Source organism: Pseudonaja textilis, chromosome 10 (genome assembly GCF_049901715.1).
Source record: "Pseudonaja textilis isolate UNSWEBS1 chromosome 10, rPseTex1.2, whole genome shotgun sequence".
Lineage (NCBI taxonomy): Eukaryota > Metazoa > Chordata > Lepidosauria > Squamata > Elapidae > Pseudonaja > Pseudonaja textilis.
Genome location: NC_141999.1, coordinates 11893034 through 11911361, shown reverse-complemented (window position 1 = coordinate 11911361; position 18328 = coordinate 11893034). Strand labels below are relative to the sequence as shown.

Sequence of the window (18328 nt, the reverse complement as noted above, 5' to 3'; positions counted from 1 at the left end):
CCAGCTGTAACCAATGAGGGGGATCATGGCCGCTTCCTCTCTCATAAGCCAAGTTGTTTCCTTCTCCATTCCTCCCTGTGTGACCTAGAATGAAGAGGGGATGGGCCTGGTTCTTCCTCTGACTGCCCAGCCAGCCTCTGCCCTTCCCTAGCCTCCTCCACACCTCCCTGGACCCACACCTCCCTGTCGGCTGTTCCTCCTCTCCCTCAGAGTCCAACTCTACCAAGGGCACAACAGAACCACACCTAGCCAGTAAGAGTCCATCCCTAGGCCATCTGCACCAAGATAAGGATGATGTCCTATATGGATCAGGATTTAGATACCTTCACCATCTCCTTTTCCCAACTATTTCTTCTTGTCCAGTAAGATCTGGGAGAAGGAAATCTTTTGGGGGTCCCTTCATTGAGGGAATGGTATCAGCCAAGATCATGAAGGCAGGTCCTTTTCAACTGCTGCCCCCTTTCTCTGGAATTGCACCCCCCCCCCAACTCTGCTGAGTTTCAGAAAGATTATCAATGCTGTCCTAGCAAGACCTGGGGATATATGTGCTCTAACCTCAGGGGTGGGATGCTACCGGCTCTGCCCGGCTCTATAAAACTGGTAGCTCTGAAGACCAGCAAACACTGAACTGGTTCTGTGTTTGCTGCTGTTTGGCCCACCTGCCCGCCCAGGCTCTTACCTGTCCTTTATTTCCTACTTTTTCAACTTCAGCTGCTTTGCCCGGCATAACTGCGGTTGAAAAAGCAGGAAAAAAGAGGCTTTTCAAAGCTGTGCAACCTGCGCACAGTGCTTTTCAGCTGTCTGGGTGGCACAGCTTAAGTTTTTTTTTACACACGCGCGTGCGCAAAACATAGTCACCGAACTGGTGGTAACACCGGTTGAATCCCACCCCTCTCTAGCCTCGTTCTTTCTCACAGCCTGGGGTGTTTGTTTTAAATTGAGTTTTGTTTCCCTGGGTGTAAAAGTGAGACTTCCGAATGTTGGATGTTATTATTCGTTTGTCGATGTTACAGCCTGACTTGCAGTAGTTGGTTGCTCAGAACCCATAGCAATCAGAGCAGTTTATGCACCAAATCAGTAAATACCTAAATAAATAATCCTCCTTCAATCGGCTTGCATTCTGATCAGACGGGGACCATTCTGTAGGTGTGGCTAACGCTAGGTTTTTGTATTAATTTTATGATTGTACAGTCACTGATGCTAGATATATTTTTTTTCGGCTACCTGAACTAACATGGCTCTCCTACTTCAGCCTCTTACAAGTGGGAGTTGGTATGACCCAAAGTTCCCCATATAAAACAGCATCTCGAAGGGAGAAGTCTCCCTGATGTGCCCATTTGATGAGCAGAACATGCTTTCATATTAGAGATAGTCCTTGACTTATGACCATAATCTCTCTGAAGCTTTCAGCCCTAAATATTTGGGGCTGCTGTAGGGAATTTGTATAATTAAGCCCAAAATTTCTGTTGCTAAGAGAGACATATGTTAAGTTTGAGTCTTGGCCCATTTTATGTCTTTCCTTGCCTCTGTTGTTAAGTGAATCACTGCAGTTAAGTTAGTAACCCGGTTGTTAAGCAAATCTGGCTTTCCCGTTGAATCTGCTTGTCAGACAGTCATAAAAGGAGGATCATCTGACCCATGATACCACAATCTCCGTACATATGAACCAGTGGTGGTATTCTTCCGGTTCAGCTCGGTTCTGCCAAGCTGGTAACGCCAATGAGCAGTGGAGACGGAACCGGTTCTCTCTACCGCTCTGCTGTTGGGCCCACCCGCCTGCCTGGGCTCCCATACTCCTCTGCTTTTGAAGCGCAGGTGCTTTGCGCATCACAGCAGATTGCTGCGCGGCAGCTGCTGAAGCAACCGGGAGAGTGCAGGCTTGCAGGAGGTGAGTTGGAACGCCTCTGCGCCTGCGCAAAGTGTGCATTGGGCATGCGTGCACGTGCAAAGTGTGTGCGTGCGCCCACCAAGCCACGCCCACCGAACCGGTGATAAAATTTTTTTGAAATGCACCATTGATATGAACCAGTTGTCAAACTTCTGCATTCTGATCATATGATCATGGGGATGAGGCCAGGGGTGGGCTTAGAATTATTTTAGCAACGGGTTCTTTGCCCGGTTGCTGGGTGGGCGTATCCATGGTGGGTGTGGCCTAGTCGGCCTCCTGTATCAGGGCGGGGGGGAGTTGCCCGCCCCAGGCTCCAGAGGCTCTCTGGAAGCTAGAAACTGGTCCATTTCTGGCGTTCCCAAACTTCCGAGAGGGCTGTTTTTCACCCTCCCTGAGGCTCTGTGCACACCCTGCACTTACCTGCATCCAAAACGGGCCACCTGGGGACTCCTGGGAGGGGAGGGGTGGGCAGGGCCAGCCAGGAGTGGAATTTGGGAGTTCTCCAAACTGCACAGAGTCTTACCTAGGGCCTCTCCCTGCGAACCGCCAGCAGCCGACCCCTGGATGTGGTAAAGGTCGTAACTCTGAAAAACTTAAGTCCCTTTTTTCAGCACCGTTGTCACTTTGAATGGTCACCAAAGAAACCGTTGTGAGACAAGTTATATGGTCATACAAATCCCCCTCCAGCGGCCCCAAATATTTAGGGCTGAAAGCTTCCGAGAGAAAAACGAGCCTTTAAAAAAAAAATCATTATTGGGCATTTGCCTGAGCAGGAAACCCACTCACAGCACGGCGTTTCCCACTTTGGTCCCAGGAAAAGCCTGCGGGGAGAGATAATTTTGTCGCGTGGTGAAGGTTGTCAGGCTAGAAACTGGGAGGCAGGGGGTTCTAGTACAGTCTCGGGCACGAAGCCAGCTGGGTGACCTTGGACCAGGCTCTTGTTCCCAGCTCTAGGAAGGAGGCCATGGCAACCCCCTTCGGAAAGCACGCCAAGAAAACGGCAAGGACTTCGTCAGGCCAATGATCAGGCGTCAACGTGTCAGAGGTGGTATTCAGCAGGTTATGACCAGTCCTGGTGAACCAGTAGCGGACATTTTAAGTAGTTCGGAGAACCAGCAAATCCCACCTCTGACTGGCCCCGTCCCAGTGGTGGGATTCAAAAAATTTTTACTACCAGTTCTGTGGGGATGGGTTGGTGGGCGTGGTGTGGCTTGGTAGGTGTGGCAGGGGAAGGATAGTCTAAAATCTCCCTTCCCTCCGCACCTCACTAACCTGCTTTCCAGCTCTGTTCTCCTGTGCAGGGCAACCAAAGGAGACCCAGCCAATCAGCTGGGACTCAGGAGGTGGAGAATAGATGGGGGCGGGGCCAGTCAGAGGCGGTATTTGCTGGTTCTCTGAACTACTCAGAATTTCCACATCCGGTTCTTCAGAACTGGTCAGAACCTGCTGAATACCACCTGCCCATCCCCACCCCCCCAGTCTATTCTCTGCCTCTCAAGTCCCAGTTGATCAGCTGGGTCTTCTTTGGTTGCCCTGCACAGGAGAACAGAGCTGGAAAGCAGGTTAGTGGGTTGGGGAAAGAATGGGGATTTTGCAGTATCCTTCCTCTGCCATGCCCGCCAAGCCGCGTCCACAGAACTGGTAGTAAAAAAAAATTGAATCCCGCCACTCAGTGTTGACTTGAAGGCACCATCAAAGGTTCTGTTACCTGGAAGAGTTTGGCCGCCCTAACCTTCTTTGAGCAGACCAGGAAAAGGGGCTTTCTAAATAGGGAAAAGCAAATGGTTCAGGAGGAATCTAGGAATTACCTGGGTTAAGTCTGAGGCAAAATCTTCAGGCCTTGGCCCAATGGAGTATTACACACACACACACACACACACACACACACACACTACTTCTCTCTGCTCAGAAGGAAATTGCAAACAAAGACTTTCCATTCTTCCTCTCAGTGGCTCCCCATCTGTCCTTCTTTTCTTCCTTCCAGACCCCAGGCGAGGGGAGGTGCAGGCCGGTGTAACTGATCCATTTTTAAAACCTTCGTGCCAGGTGCATGCTTTCTCAGCCAGGTTTCAGCAGGCTGCCCCTCGGCAATTATGCGCATGCACACATACACACAAAAGGCAAATGCACAAAGGTTGCCTCTTCTCTTTTTTTTTTCTTCTTCTTTTTTTTTGGTCAGACCAGAATAGTAGAACAGCCAGGTCAGAAAGTTTAAACAAGAGAGTAGGAATAACTTCGGGAGGACTTTTTAACCATTTCACAGACCTGGCAGGAAATTCTGTGGCTCATTAGAGACACCTAGTGGAGATGGGCCACTCAAAGCCTCTGCCAAAGGTGACTGGAGGCAGGACGCTTGGTATTGATCTGGAGCACCCATCGCACGCTGATTTCTTAGGATCACAGTCGGTTGTTCCCTTATCTGTGGAGCTATGGGGTAATCTATGCATTGAATCAGAAGATGAGATCCCCATTTGTATCAGGGTGATTCCCTCCTCCCAACATCATAGATAGATAGATAGATAGATAGATAGATAGATAGATAGATAGATAGATAGATAGATAGATAGATAGACAGACAGACAGACAGACAGACAGATGATAGGTAGGTAGGCAGACAGATGATAGGTAGGTAGGTAGATACCATAGATGGATAGACACCGTAGATGATAGGTAGGTAGGTAGGTAAGTAGACAGATAGATGGTAAGTAAGTAGGTAGGTAGATATCATAGATGGATAGACACCGTAGATGACTGATGGGTAGGTAGGTAGATAGACTGATAGAAAGACAGATGTTAGGTAGATAGGTAGATAGACTGATAGACAATAGGTAGATAGATAATAGGTAGGTAGGTAAACAGACAGATGATGGATGGATGGATGGATGGATGGATGGATAGATAGATAGATAGATAGATAGATAGATAGATAGATAGATAGATAGATAGATAGCAGGCAGGACAATTTCCTTTTCTCCTATGTTCATCCATGAGATATAACCTACACAGTTGAATGGTTGCCTGTGCCAGCCCAAGACAGCATCTTTGGGGGCTGCAATGGCATCTTTGCCTTTCTCCCCCTTTCCTGGTCTTAATCTACCCCAGCGTAAATCCAAGCAGAAGGACACAAGCCAGCTTGGTCTACAGAACTGTGCCATGCATTTGCTAGAGACTACATGGCTGACTTCCGAGCAAGCCTGTGAAGTTGCTGAAATCTTTGCGGGGTGGAGAACGGCCCTCTTTGGGGTGGGGGGTGGGGATAAATGTTATTCAGGATCTTCATGGCGATTGGATTTTTAAAAGGATTTTATTCCCCGTGACTCTCAAACTCTAAACAGGCTGTGATCAAACCTCCTACCATCTTTAAAGAGTCCCAGGAGATGACGATGTTTAGCATTTTCCCCCTGCTGTTTTCTCCATTTAACACCTCTCCTCCTACCCCCACAGAAGCTGCTTTTCATTTTGCAGCTGAAGGGGAAGGTATCCTTATCATGCCTCGGTCTGCCTGTCTGTCTTGCAAAAAAATAAAAATGAAAGAAAGAAAGAAAAACAGCAGATTTTTAGATGGGAAAAACAGCAGTAGGGGAGGGTTAGATTTAAAAAAAAAAACAACCACCAATCCTCTTTCCCAGCACAGTTGTCCCAGTTGAAATCAAACTGTTCTGCACCGGCTTTAGATGTTTTCAAAATCAACAATAAATCTGGTTTCCCGCATCACATCTGTTTTGGCCCGCCTGGTGTTTTTGGTGAGAAATGAGGATGTTCAAAAGCAACATCAGATCCAGATACCTTAATGATGAATTCTATTAAAATACATGAGCTTTTGAAGGCTCTCTTGCATGAGAGTTGAGAAGGGGGGGGGGGGAAAGGAGAGAAAACAGCAGCCAGGGTATTCCTCCCAGGTGGGGCAATAATCATAAATCTCAAGTGGAAGCCTCTACCAAATATTCAGAGTTGAAATGCTCCAGTTTTGCAGTGCCAGGCAGATAACCCCTCCTCTATTTTAACTCTTCTTGGGAGAAATATCCTTCTGGGTTCAGTTCCAAGTGGGGAAAAAGACACTGGAAGTTGCTTGGAAAGAAGGTTTAATGGTGGACAGGACCACCTGCCTTGGAGCTCCTGAGCAAAAAGGGAAGAGATGCTCAGAATCCCCTGGTTTCATACCCTCTGTTGGGCCCCACCTTACTATTTCCTGTTCCTGTGTAAGAAATGTATCCCATTGGCTGTCAGACTCCCAGGGGCGGGGCCTTAGACTTCACCTGGACCACATGGCTTCACCTGAGTGATGGCTGATGCAACCTCCTCAGGTGCCAGGTGGTGAGATGGGTAATCCTATCATGTCCTGAGGGCCATGTCTTAATCCCATCACCCTGGAGATGAAGCGGGGTGGGCAGGGAGCTGCATGGAACTGCTTTGCCTTTAAAACATGTTTCTCCTTTTCTCATCTGGGGAAATATAATATTCTGCCTTTTAAATATTTCCTAGAATATTTCATTCTCCTAGGAGAGGGGTGGGTGCTAACGTTCTATACTCTCCTGGTGCCCCATATATCCTCAAAAACCATTGATCGGCAACGGTGGGTTATTTTGGCAGTTTTCCCCTGCTCTCTCTCTCTCTCTCTTTTAATGCTGTCGATTTTGAGGGTCATGTTCCCCGCCATTCTCTCTCTTGCAGGGTGTTATCCCTGGAGGCTTGAGAGAATGAGCATCCGCTCAAGGTAGAACTGGACTCACAAGTGCAATGGAGCCTAACATTTCCATTGCTAAGCAAGACAGTTGTTAAGTGAGTTTTACAACCCTTCTTGCCACCGTTGTTAAGCGAATTAGTGCAGTTGTTAAGTGAGAGTGGGGAGAAATATCCATCTGGTTCACTTCCAAGCTGGGAGAGAGACACTGCAAACACGGAGGCTGATTAGAAAGACGGTTTACTGAGGAAGCAGAGCCACATGGGTGGTTCCGGTGCAGCCAACCACATGGAGTTGAGAGTGGGTGGCTTTTACACCTTCTCTTGGGATTTGCACTTGAGCTTCCTGTTCCTGTGCGAGAACATGTATCCTATTGGCTGTCGTAGGGGTCATCGCTAGCTCTATAGGTTGCCTCAGGTTTGATTGAAGTTTGGACTCTGATGCAATGTCCTTGGTAGATTGTGCAATATGGTGAGCTCTGCTGCTAGTGGGTTAATCCTATTATGTCCTGGAGGGTCATAGCCTTAATCCCATCACCCTTGAAGCTGAAGGTCTTCTGTTTTGTAGATAGGATGGTCCAGTCTTTAATGGACACAAAATATCTGTTTGGAGGGGAGGGAGCTGGGGCTGAGTTTCTGTCTCCTTTAAGATTTCTCTTTCTCTTTCAGGGGAAATATTTTATCCTGGCTTTTTTAATATCCCTCCAAATATTTCATTCTTCTAGGAGATGGGTGGGTGCTGTCTTTCTACATTCGTAAGACATTTGTAAAGTCAATCGGGCTCATCAGAAGGTTGTGACACCAGGGCACGGCAACCATCATAACTATGAACCAGTTGCCAAGCTTCCGAATTCTGATCACATGACTACAAGGATGCTATACAACCGTCATAAGTGTGAAAAGTCCATTGGAACTTACTAAACAGTCACTAAACAAATGGTTGCAAGCCGAGGTCGTAACCCCACCTTTAAGATCAGTGCAGTTGGCATAAGCCTCAGCTGATGTGCCCAGATATGTTGGGAACTGTGGTCTAACTCATATGGAAGTTGCCAAGATGGGGGGGAAATGGACGTAGAATGTCTATGGAGATTCTCAGTCATCCAGGTCATGGTTGCCCCAAAGGTTGACTCAGCCTTCCATCCTTCCGAGGTGGGTAAAATGAGGACCCAAAATTGTTGGGGGCAATAGGCTGACTCTGTAAACCGCTTAGAGAGCGCTGTAAAGCACTGTAAAGCGGTATATAAGTCTTAGTGCTATTGCTATTTTTCAAAAGGCGACTGGACTTTCTGGTAATGACATAGAATGTTCTTGAGAACTTAAGGTTTACAAGTTGCTCAAGTAGTACCTTCACTGTATGTTGACCAACTTGTTCCAGTCCTTCTAATGAATTCCGAGTCGTTGTAGTCAGTGTCCTTCTGTCTCTGGATCTCTGCTCTCTTCCATTCCAGTAGATCTAATGGGGCATCGGGCATCTTTAGAGTATGTTGCAAGGTTTCTAGTTACTCTGTCCAGGGTAGAAGTGGCGTGGTATAAAAAGGTCTCCTGCTTGATCAAGAGGGTTGGACTAGAAGATCTCTAATTCTATTATTTTGTTAAAACTGTGATGTCTGATGCAGCAAAGCTCCCTGCTTGGAGGAAAAACTGAGTGTTACAACCAATTTCCAAAAAAAATATCATAATTTTAGACTGGAACTTTCTGAGTTGTCCTTCCTGCACAGACAGGAATGCTGGTATGCTCTTGTGATTAGCCAGCAACATGAAGTCCCAGGACTGTCAAAGCTATTTTTGCTTAAGCCAGAGAGTAGTTCCTTCTCCTGGGTGGTTGTTCTTTGGCCATCTGCAACTGATCTGGACTTCCTAAGCAAGATACTCTATTCTCTAGGTCTAGCCGTGTTTCTGACCTTATCATTGAGCCAAGGGTCTTGGCTTAAATAGAAGTAGACGCCGATTTGTGCCACCCTTGGTCTGCAGAAGAACAGTGAGATTGGTAGACTGACTAGATCAAGCCATGCTAATCTTTGGTTGATGATTTTTTTCCCCCTCTTCTTCTCCACAGAGAATTCAAGTGTAACAGCAGGAGCAGCAAAACAGAAGGTGAGTTGTGAAATGTGGATTTTGTGTTGCCTTCTGTTCCCAAGAGATAGCAGTGGAACAAACAAGAATGGAAGTAGTAGCTTCAGGGGTCTTTGACATACTTAGGTTTCCCTGGCATTTTGCATGAAGCACAGCCTGTGCTTACAGCATTGCTTCCTTGCACCTGGAAAAAAAAAATTAGCATTAATGTGGTTGATGTTTTCTCAAATAGCATCTAGTTACCTTTGGGGATGCTTACTGATGTAGTCGTAGGGAGATCTTGGATCTTATTTGTGACCCCAATTCTTGACATTGTTCACCCTTCTGATCTTGCACCAATGATCTTGTATTATACTGTTTTCTGGATATCCCAGTAGCAATAGCGCTTAGATTTATATACCGCTTCACAGTGCTCTACAGCCCTCTCTAAGTGGTTTACAGAGTCAGCCTATTGCCCCCAACAATTTTGGGTCCTCATTTTACCCACTTCGAAAGGCTGAAGTCAACCTTGAGCTGGTGAGAATCGAACTGCCGAACGGCTGGCAGTTAGCAGAAGTAGCCTGCAGTACAGCATTCTAACCACTGCACCACCATGGTATCCAGTACTTGGATTCAATATGATCTCCCCTGATCAAAAGAGGGGAGTAGGAATCTCTGACAAGCCACAGTACAAGTGGAGAACATCCCAAACTTTCTAGGTCTCTGCACCCAGCTTTCCATCATGCTCAGGGAACCCCTATAATAAGGGAGCCATTCCCTTCGATTGGGGGATCCCATCCCACCAGGAGGCTTCTATATCCCCACCTCTTCTGTATCCCCATTCTCTTCTTCACCCATAGGCAGCAGAGCAGTGATCTTCATGAGTTGAAGTTCCGATCTGTGGATAGAGGGCCCAATTACTAGCCTGAAGGAGAACACCTGTCTACAGATCTACTCCATGCCTATATGCGTCATGGAGACAAAACGTGGTGCCAGCATGCTCCTAATGGGTGGTAGTGCCTGGAATGATAATCACAACAATCACTGTTCTGCTCATTTATCTTGGGCATTATGCAGCAGGAAGCACATCTTTACTAGAAATGAGGTCACTTCAGGGAAGGGCTCCTGCACACATTTCTGTGGAATTTGCACATGAGAACTTCCTGGCAACTTATGCCCTTCCTGGCCATCAGTTCTTCTTGCCTTCCCCTTTGTCACCATCCAAGGCATCCATAATATGTGTCACCTTGCCGTGTGACAAGGCCACTTCTCCTTGGTAATGCTAAAGGGCACAGGGGAACTTAAATATAATCCGTAAAGCACTTAAGCGTCTTTCAACTAACGTAAAGCCATGATTAGATCATTGTCTCACTCCCTTCTTTTCTTCCTAGCCTCTTCATTTCCCTAGTTTGGCACTCCCTAGGTATCATGCTTCAACTTCCATCATTCCTGGGTCAGAAGTGAGGGGTGACTAGTATTGTAGAGGAGAGCTTTGGAACTTGTCATGTTTGGGAAAACTTTGTTGTACAATTTCTATCTGCATAATCCACGTTGTGCATATCATGGAAGAATGAGACGTGGAGTTTATTACAAAACCCAGCTTGTATGAAGCTGTGAAACTGTTTATATCTGGCACACAAATATTCTGCCCCTATGAAAAACTGATAAGTTGGGCTTGCTCCCTGGTCTAAAAAGTTAGGAGATCCTCCACTGTTATCTCCAAAGAGGTTTCATTGATAACAGTAGAGCAGGGGTCCCCAAACTCGGCAACTTTAAGACTTATATATACAGAATTCTGGGAGTTGAAGTCCACAAGTCTTAAAATTGCCAAGTTTGGAGACCTCTGGAGTAAGGGGTCCCCTAATTTCTTAGGCAAGGGGGCAAGATCAACCTACAGGGGGCAGAATTTCTTAGGCAAGGGGCAGAATATTTGCATGGTAGTTACTCTGATTGGGGCAATGTTCACACACACACACCCTTTCTATCCATGAAGACAATAGCGTAGACTTGGTGGAAGTGTATATGTGTTTGGATGGTCTCATCCGTGAGGTCTATGCAGCTCCTTCAAAGTGATGGAAGAACAGAGCTAGAAAATCTGTCCCATTTGGCCACCAACAAATTTCAACTGTCTTCTCTTTTTCTGTGATGACAGAGGAGGGAATGGGCAAAACCACTTGTCTTCCAGTCATTGGTGGAGGGGGAGAATGCTTGGAAGGTGTATCTGCTTCTTCCTTGCGGTGTCTCTTCTAGCCCGAGTAGATCAACCTAATGGTAGCTGCATAAAGTACATTATGAAAACCTGGTTCCAAGCTTTAAAATTTCCTCCTCCAGTCATGTTAGCTCAGGAATTCTGGGAGTTGAAGTCCACAAGTCTTAAACTTGCCAAGTTTGAAGACCCTTGAGCTATACCATGAAAATAGACTCGAGGCAAGTTGAGGGAAACCTGCCCAAAATGGAAAGCCAGTTTGAAAGGTCTACCTATTAAGTAGTGTCGGAAAACTCAAAAACGGGTACAATTTTTGGCAATACTTACTTATACACTGAATTTTTTCATAATGTGCAATATTTTTCCCGGGCTTGTAATATTATTCTGTGATGCTTTTCCTGCTCCCAGTAGTATCACAAAGATATGTAGAGAAGAGCGGGAGAAATGTCCCATGGGGTGGGTTAACCATTTCTTCATTTCACCGAGAAAAGAGGGGAATGGATATTTCAGACTTGATGGCAAACCCAGCACTGTTGCCAAGGAACTTAACGTCTTCCCGCTTCCTCTTCCAGGCTCAGGCAGCACATTTCCAGACGTCCATCCAAGCAATTGTTCCACCAAGAGGCACGCAAGTGAAGATGAGCTGAGGAAGCGGCTGAAATCCCAGGGGTCAGCATTACTGTCAACCGGAGGTGCTCTGCGCAGCACTTCCTCTTCTGACTACATCCAAGAGCCAAAGTTCTTTCAGTCAGGACATCCTGGGCAAAAGACATCTGGGTGCCTGGCAGAGAAAGCCTTGCCGTATAGCATGCTCAGCTTCCCCGAAGGCTCTTGCACTGTATTAAGTCAAGAGCACAAATCTAGTTCCTTACATCATACAGAGGCAGCCGAGCGGTATAAAAGCCTCCATATCCAGAGCGGTGTCGAGTCTGAAGACTTGCTGGCATCCGGTGTCCCTGCCTGCCCTGCTGACGTCCAAGACTTGGAGGAAACCACCACGCAAGATAGAGCTGCCAAAACTTTCTCCAATGCCACATTGGCCTCGGGGAGGTGCAACATCGACAGCATCATCTCCCTGTTGAAAAGCAAGTGTGGCAACGGCAGAATCAACCTCTACCCTGTGGTGCAGCTCATAGACATTATGAAGGACATTGACCGACTCTCCCAGGACCTGAAGAGCTGTGGTGTCCACTTAGACTGCAGTGGCTTGCAATTTGATAGCCACCTGCCGCTTAGTGAGGAAGGCCGGGGACAAGGTCTTCATTATAGCTTCTACTCCTCCCCCATGTTGGCCAACAGCATCCGCAGTCCCGAGGAGCTGGCAGTGCAAAGCAGCACCAAAACTGAGCTCCTCAAGCAGACCCAATCTAGCCATTACGCGGGAGAAACAGAAGGGGACACTCAAGGTGCCCAGGACCAAATCAGCCAGAGAAGTCCTGTTCTGAAGGCTCCTAGTAGCCTCGATGAAGCTAGCAGCTCCGAGTCTGAGACGAATGATTATCCTGAACTAACCAATACGGATATCCTAAGCGAACTGGCTTCTTTGGCCTGTCCAGAACCTCAGCTATTAGATCAGCATTCGGAATCCCACCGTCAGCTGCTAGAAAGCCAAGGGGCTGAGTCAAGGTCTCAATTAATTGACTCACAGTCTCTAGAACACCAGCCCCAGCTAGTAGATTCCAAGTCTCTGGAGCCGCCTCCAGAACCGTTGGCCCTGCAGACAGTGGATCCCTTGCCTGCACCGCTGGGGCTGCAGCCTCTAGAACCTCTGGAGCTTCAGACTTTAGAACCTCTTTCTGAGTCACTATCACTCCAGTCCCTAGAACCCCTTTCTGAGCCTCTAGGGCTCCAGTCTTTAGGGACCCTGGACCACCAGTTGCTTGATTCCCAGTCCCAGCTCCTGGATCCAGAGGCCCAGCTGCTTTCACCTTTGCCCAAGTTGCTAGACTCTCAGCCCCATCTGGGAAGGCAGGAGTCTCCAGGAGAACAGTCGCTACAACCTGGAGCCCGCCTTGGAGGCTGCTCCTTAAGAGGAGTAGTAAGGCGAGGGGCTGGGCGGGGAAGGGATGATCACAGGAAATATGCTCTGCGGAGAACAGATAAACCAAAGATACTCTGTCGTCGTCGTAGGGGAGGCCGAGGGCAGCGAACAGAGATTGTCACTGACAGCCAAGTCCTCCCCGTGGCTGTACCAGTGGAGGTGGTCATGGCGCGACCAGAAGAAGCTAGGATGCCAGTGACCACCATTGCAGCAAATCAAGTAGCAGATCCCATGGTTTCCACTTTGGAGTCAGAAGATGGTCAGAAGGCTGCTGCCCTCCTGAATCCCTCAAAGCCCAAATGCCGTGGCATACGTCGGATGGTGGTAAAGATGGCCAAGATTCCCGTCTCTCTTGGGAGGAGGAATAAGACGACGTACAAGGTCTCCTCCCTCAACAGTAGCTTGAATGTAGAAGGCAAAGAGGTTGCAATCTCCCCTTCTCTAGAGCCCACTCCACTGCTGAAGATGAAAAACAATGGCCGGAATGTGGTGGTGGTCTTTCCTCCAGGAGAAATGCCCATCATCCTGAAGCGGAAGAGGGGAAGGCCTCCCAAAAACCTGATGCTGGGGCCCTGCAAACCTAAGGAGCCTGCCCCAGAAGTCAAGAAACGGAGGAGGAGGAAACAGAAGTTGGCATCCCCACAGCCCTCTTACGTTGCAGACACCAATGACAGTAAAGCGGACTATTCAGATGTACTGGCCAAGCTAGCTTTCCTCAACCGCCAGAGCCAGTGCTCCGCTCGTTGCTCCCCACCCCGCTGCTGGACCCCAAGCGAGCCCGACTCCATCCACCAGGCTCCTGACACTCAGAGCATCTCCCACTTTTTGCACCGAGTACAAGGCTTCCGCAGACGAGGTGGCAAAGGAGGGGGGTTTGGGCGTGGAGGGAGCCACTCTGCCCGTTCCTCTCGTTGCTCCTTCAGCGACTTCTTCGAAGGCATTGGCAAAAAGAAGAAGGGGGTCCTGGGGACAGCCATGCATGTCGACCCCGCTCATCCCCGGAAGAGAGGCCGTCCAGAGCCGGACCCCATGGAGAAGCCCAAAAGAAAGAGGCGATCTCGCAAAAACGGGGTCTTGTTTCCTGAGCAGAACCCCAGCCAGAACTTCAGTGATGGGTCCTCAGAATGGTGTGGAGAAAAAGAAAGTCTTTGGATGTCCCACCAAGGACACCTTTCCGGTCAAGCCAACAGGAATTGCAGCTACCAAGGCAGCGATTCCCGAACCTTCCACTCCTCAACCGTGGAGTCAAGTTCTTCAAGCCGAACTGGTTTTTATGGGGGGAGCAATCCATCATCCCAGTCTGAACTCAGCCAGGAAAGGCAGAACCTTTTCACGGGCTATTTCCGTTCCCTGTTGGATTCCGATGACTCCTCTGACCTGTTGGACTTTGCCCTCTCCAATTCTCGCTCTGCCTCACGGAAATCCTCAACCACATATACAGCTCCGCCTAATGCTATCGCAACCCAGAGAGGCATGGCATCTTACTCAAGCCGGGGTGGGAAAGCCACACCTTCTTCCACCACCACAACCGCCACGAGCGAGGTGCCCTTCCACACAGTCAGCCGGCAGTCGTTCCCTCCCAACAGAGCAACAGGCTACAACCTGTCCCAGGCTGCTTCGGAGTGCCGTGACCCAGATGCCTTCCAGAAGCTGGCATCTCTCTCGGCTGTCTCCAGGTCACCCACTACTCACTCCACCACAGCCTCCAGTTATGCACAATATGGCAACTATGGCAGTACTGGAGGACAAAGTGTGACTCCTGCCAGCTTGTTTCAGCAAGGGAAGTCCTACCACACCACCCAAGACTGTCCCAACAACAAGGATTGCAGCTTCACCTATGGTGGTGGCAATAGCCTGCCCTCCTCCCCAAGCAGTGCCCACAGCGTCAGCTACACCCAGCAGACGTCAGGGCCCAGCATGTCCCTGAGTAAGCCCTCTTTCTTCAACAGCTCTGATCCCAGCCAGTTCTCCAGCTCGTCTCACACCCCCATGAGGTGTGACAGCCGGGCAAGCACTGTATCGCCAGGGGGTTACATGGTCCCTAAGAGTTCAATCCCCTTCCAGCCTTCACCAGAGAACTGTAGGCAGTTTCCTAGTGCCTCTCAATGGGCTTTCCGGCAAGGTTACGGCCTGGACTGGAACCCTGAGTCCTTCAGTCAACTCTACAACCCGGGCTTTGACTGCCACATCAACGAACCCAACGTCATCCTAGACATCTCCAACTATACACCCCAGAAGGCCAAGCAGCAGACGGTCTCGGAGACCTTCTCCGAATCCTCCTCCGACAGTACCCAGTTCAACCAGCCATCAGGCTACAGGAGGGCCAACAGTGAGGCTTCGTCTAGCGAAGGGCAGTCCAGCCTCTCTAGCTTGGAGAAGCTGATGATGGATTGGAACGAGTCTTCTTCAGCCCCAGGTTATAACTGGAACCAGAGCGTTTTATTCCAAAGCAGCTCCAAACCAGGACGGGGCAGGCGAAAGAAAGTGGACATATTTGATACTGCCCATCTCAGTTTCTCCACGGGGGGCTACCCCTCCAAGAGAGGGACTGGTGCTCGGCAGCCTCGGGGTTCCCGGGGCGCCTGCACCTCCAAAAAAGAAAGAGGCACAGGCAAAGCTAAGTTCCCCACCAAATCCCAGTCGGTGAACCCGCTGTTTCAAGACAGCACAGATTTGGGGCTGGACTACTACAGCGGGGACAGCAGCATGTCCCCTCTGCCTTCACAGTCCCGGAGCTTTGGGCTCAGCGAACGCGATCCTTGTGACTACACAGGGCCCTACTCCATGAATCCTTCCACGCCTTCGGACGGCACCTTTGGGCAAGGGTTCCAGAGTGACTCCCCCAGCCTGGGGCAGACGGACTTGGAGAACAAGCATTTCCCCACCCTGCCCCACCAGCTGGCTGCCCCACCCTCTCAGCAGACGGTGTTCGAAGCCAGCTTGCAGAAAGCTTTCTCGCCCAACTGCTCCCCCACCCTGGCCTTCAAAGAGGACTTGCGGCCCAGTGACATCCGGAAGCTTCCAGCCTGCGACTCGCTCAAACATGGCATCGCTGGGGTAGCCGGCTTGCCCCACTCGGCCCCCCACATGGCCTGCCGGGACCTCTCCATGTCTCAGCCTCACTATGATTCTCCCAGCTGTAAAAACCCCAGCTATTGGTATTCGCCCACGGCCAGCACCCGCAGCCCTCCCTATGACAACAAAGCCGGGGTGGGCATGCTGCTAGACTTCATGGGGAGGAGTCCCGAGGCTTCTTGCCTCAACCCCCATTTGACCAGTCCCCCCAGCAGCAACCCTTCCAAGAGCGAGAAGGAGCCCATGGACATGGCAAGGGTTCATCACCGAGGAGCCTATATTTGCCCCTTGATGAATGACTTAAATATCTCCCCGGTCCCGAGAGACTCGATGCTGCCGCTGCAGGACAACTATAGGTACCCCAGCTTTGCACCCCAAGGGCACCCAATCATGACCGCACCCCAGAAGAGCGCGTTTTTGGGTCCAATGCTAGAACAGCATCCCGAGGACACATTCACAGTCACCTCCTTGTAGTGTCATCTGAAGTGCCAACCAGACATGAGGTTTTGTTTCAGGGTAGGTGCCTGAGGAAGACCTGGGGAGGGGAGGGGGGGGTGCTTTGAGAAAGTGCGGGGATAGAGTGGGCTTGGGCTTGGAGGCTCATTGTCGTCATGCCAATGGGGCTAGCAAAGAGGCTCACGGCACAATGGGGAGGAAAACAAATGAATAGGTTCCCTCCGTGGATGGTTTTTGGAAAAAAAAGGACTTTTTGTAACGGTGGACACCAACTCAGATACCAACTGGCAAATGGCTCTTGGACAGGAGTTTGAACTCAGGGCAGTGTTTCTCAACCTCGACCTCTTGAAGAAGTGTGACTTTCAACTGGAGAATTCCCCAATAATTCAGCCGACATTTAAAGTCACGTTGGCTGGGGAATTCTGGGAGTTGAAGTCCTCACATCTTAAAGGGGCCAAGGTTGACGAACACTGCCTTAGGACGATGCCAATATAGGTAGCCCTTGAGATGGGGCCACAACTGAGCCCAACATTTCCGTTGCCAAGCAAGACAGTGTCCCATTTTACAACCTTTCTTGCCACAGTCATTAAGCGGATCGCTGCAGTTGTTAAGTTAGTAACACGGTTCTAAAGTAAATCTGGCTACCCCATCGATTTTGCTTGTCAGAAGGGCACAAAAGGTGATCATATGACCCAGAGACACTGCAACCACATCCTAAATGCAGGCCAGTTGCCCAGTGCCCGAATTTTGATCACGTGGCCCATAGGTCATAAGTGGCATTGTGACTTTGAAGAGTCAGTAAATGAATGGTTATAAGTGGAAGGTTACCTGTAGCAAGTTCTCCTGCAGGCAGAGGTTTTACATACACCAGTGTTCTGACCCACACCCTTTTCCAATAAATCAAACACCATCCAAAAGGAACAGAAACCTTGTAATGCTTTTACACAATAATTAGCTGTGATAAGCACAAGCCTTGCCAAACTGTGTGAGACTTGCCAAAAGATAACAGACAAGAAATAATTTATAATACAAAAATCTTCAAATACAAACTCAGTATACTGGAATGTCCATGAGGCTGGAATTTTCAAAACGTCTTTGCCTTCTGCAAAGTATGTTTGTTTCACAGCTGGCTTTTCTCTTCTTGAAGAAGGGGCCATTACCTTGCAGCCTTACTCCTGAGTCGCCCGTGCTGTTGTAGCTGCTCTTTCCTTTATAGACCTTCATGTAGAATCCAGAGGCGTTCCTGTAATTGAAGGCTAGTCTGGTGCTTTGCTTTGTTGTCATGCCAGCTTTTTTTTTAATGAAAATAATTTTCTCAGCAATAAAGTTAGGTGAATCAAGAATCCTAGAACCATGTCACCCTTGAGTTATGCTGACTCGTAATCTGCCTATTATTGCAAGTCCTTAAAAGGGGGAGGGAGGTATTATATTAACTAATAACCACTTTAGATGTGACCACAAAGAGTCTACCCAGTTTAGTAATATTATTTCCAAAGATTGCTCATATAACGTCTATGTTCATATAGCCCACTGAATCACAAATCCTTTTTAGCTGACCACGTTGTACAAACTCAGCCTGTGGCTAGTTTATGCTTCAGGGTCTTGTGCAAATGTAGAAAAGTGGATTCATTCCATAAGTCATGATCAAGTTAATCAGGAATAAACATGTCATGCAAATGTCTACGGAGAATCTCAATCATCCAGATCATGGTTATCCCAAAGATGGGTTTTTTTTTTCCAAAAGGCAACTGGACTTTTTTTTTTTTTTCCTTTAAAAATGTTTTGCTTCTTATCCAAGAATCTTCTTCAGTTCTGGATGAGAAGCGAAACATGTTCAACTTTAAAAACAAAACAAGAAAACCCAGTTGCCTTTGGGGGGAAAAAACACCTTCGGGATAACCATGACCTGGATGATTGAGAATATGTCATG

General features: G+C 48.6%; 1 protein-coding gene across 8 annotated transcripts in view; it reads left to right on the top strand.

Moving 5' to 3' along the window:
• The window catches only part of AHDC1 (AT-hook DNA binding motif containing 1), a 261817-nt gene that overhangs the window by 222547 nt on the left and 20942 nt on the right, over positions 1-18328 (top strand). For all 8 annotated transcript variants that reach the window (XR_015744779.1, XR_015744778.1, XR_015744780.1 and 5 more), the window contains 2 exons: positions 8625-8662; positions 11399-16458. Coding sequence is in view for 2 of the 8 variants with exons in the window: in XM_087939720.1 (XP_087795846.1) it covers positions 8625-8662; positions 11399-16416 (5056 nt within the window). In the remaining 6 variants the exon portion in view is untranslated. The remainder of the gene's footprint in view (positions 1-8624; positions 8663-11398; positions 16459-18328) is intronic.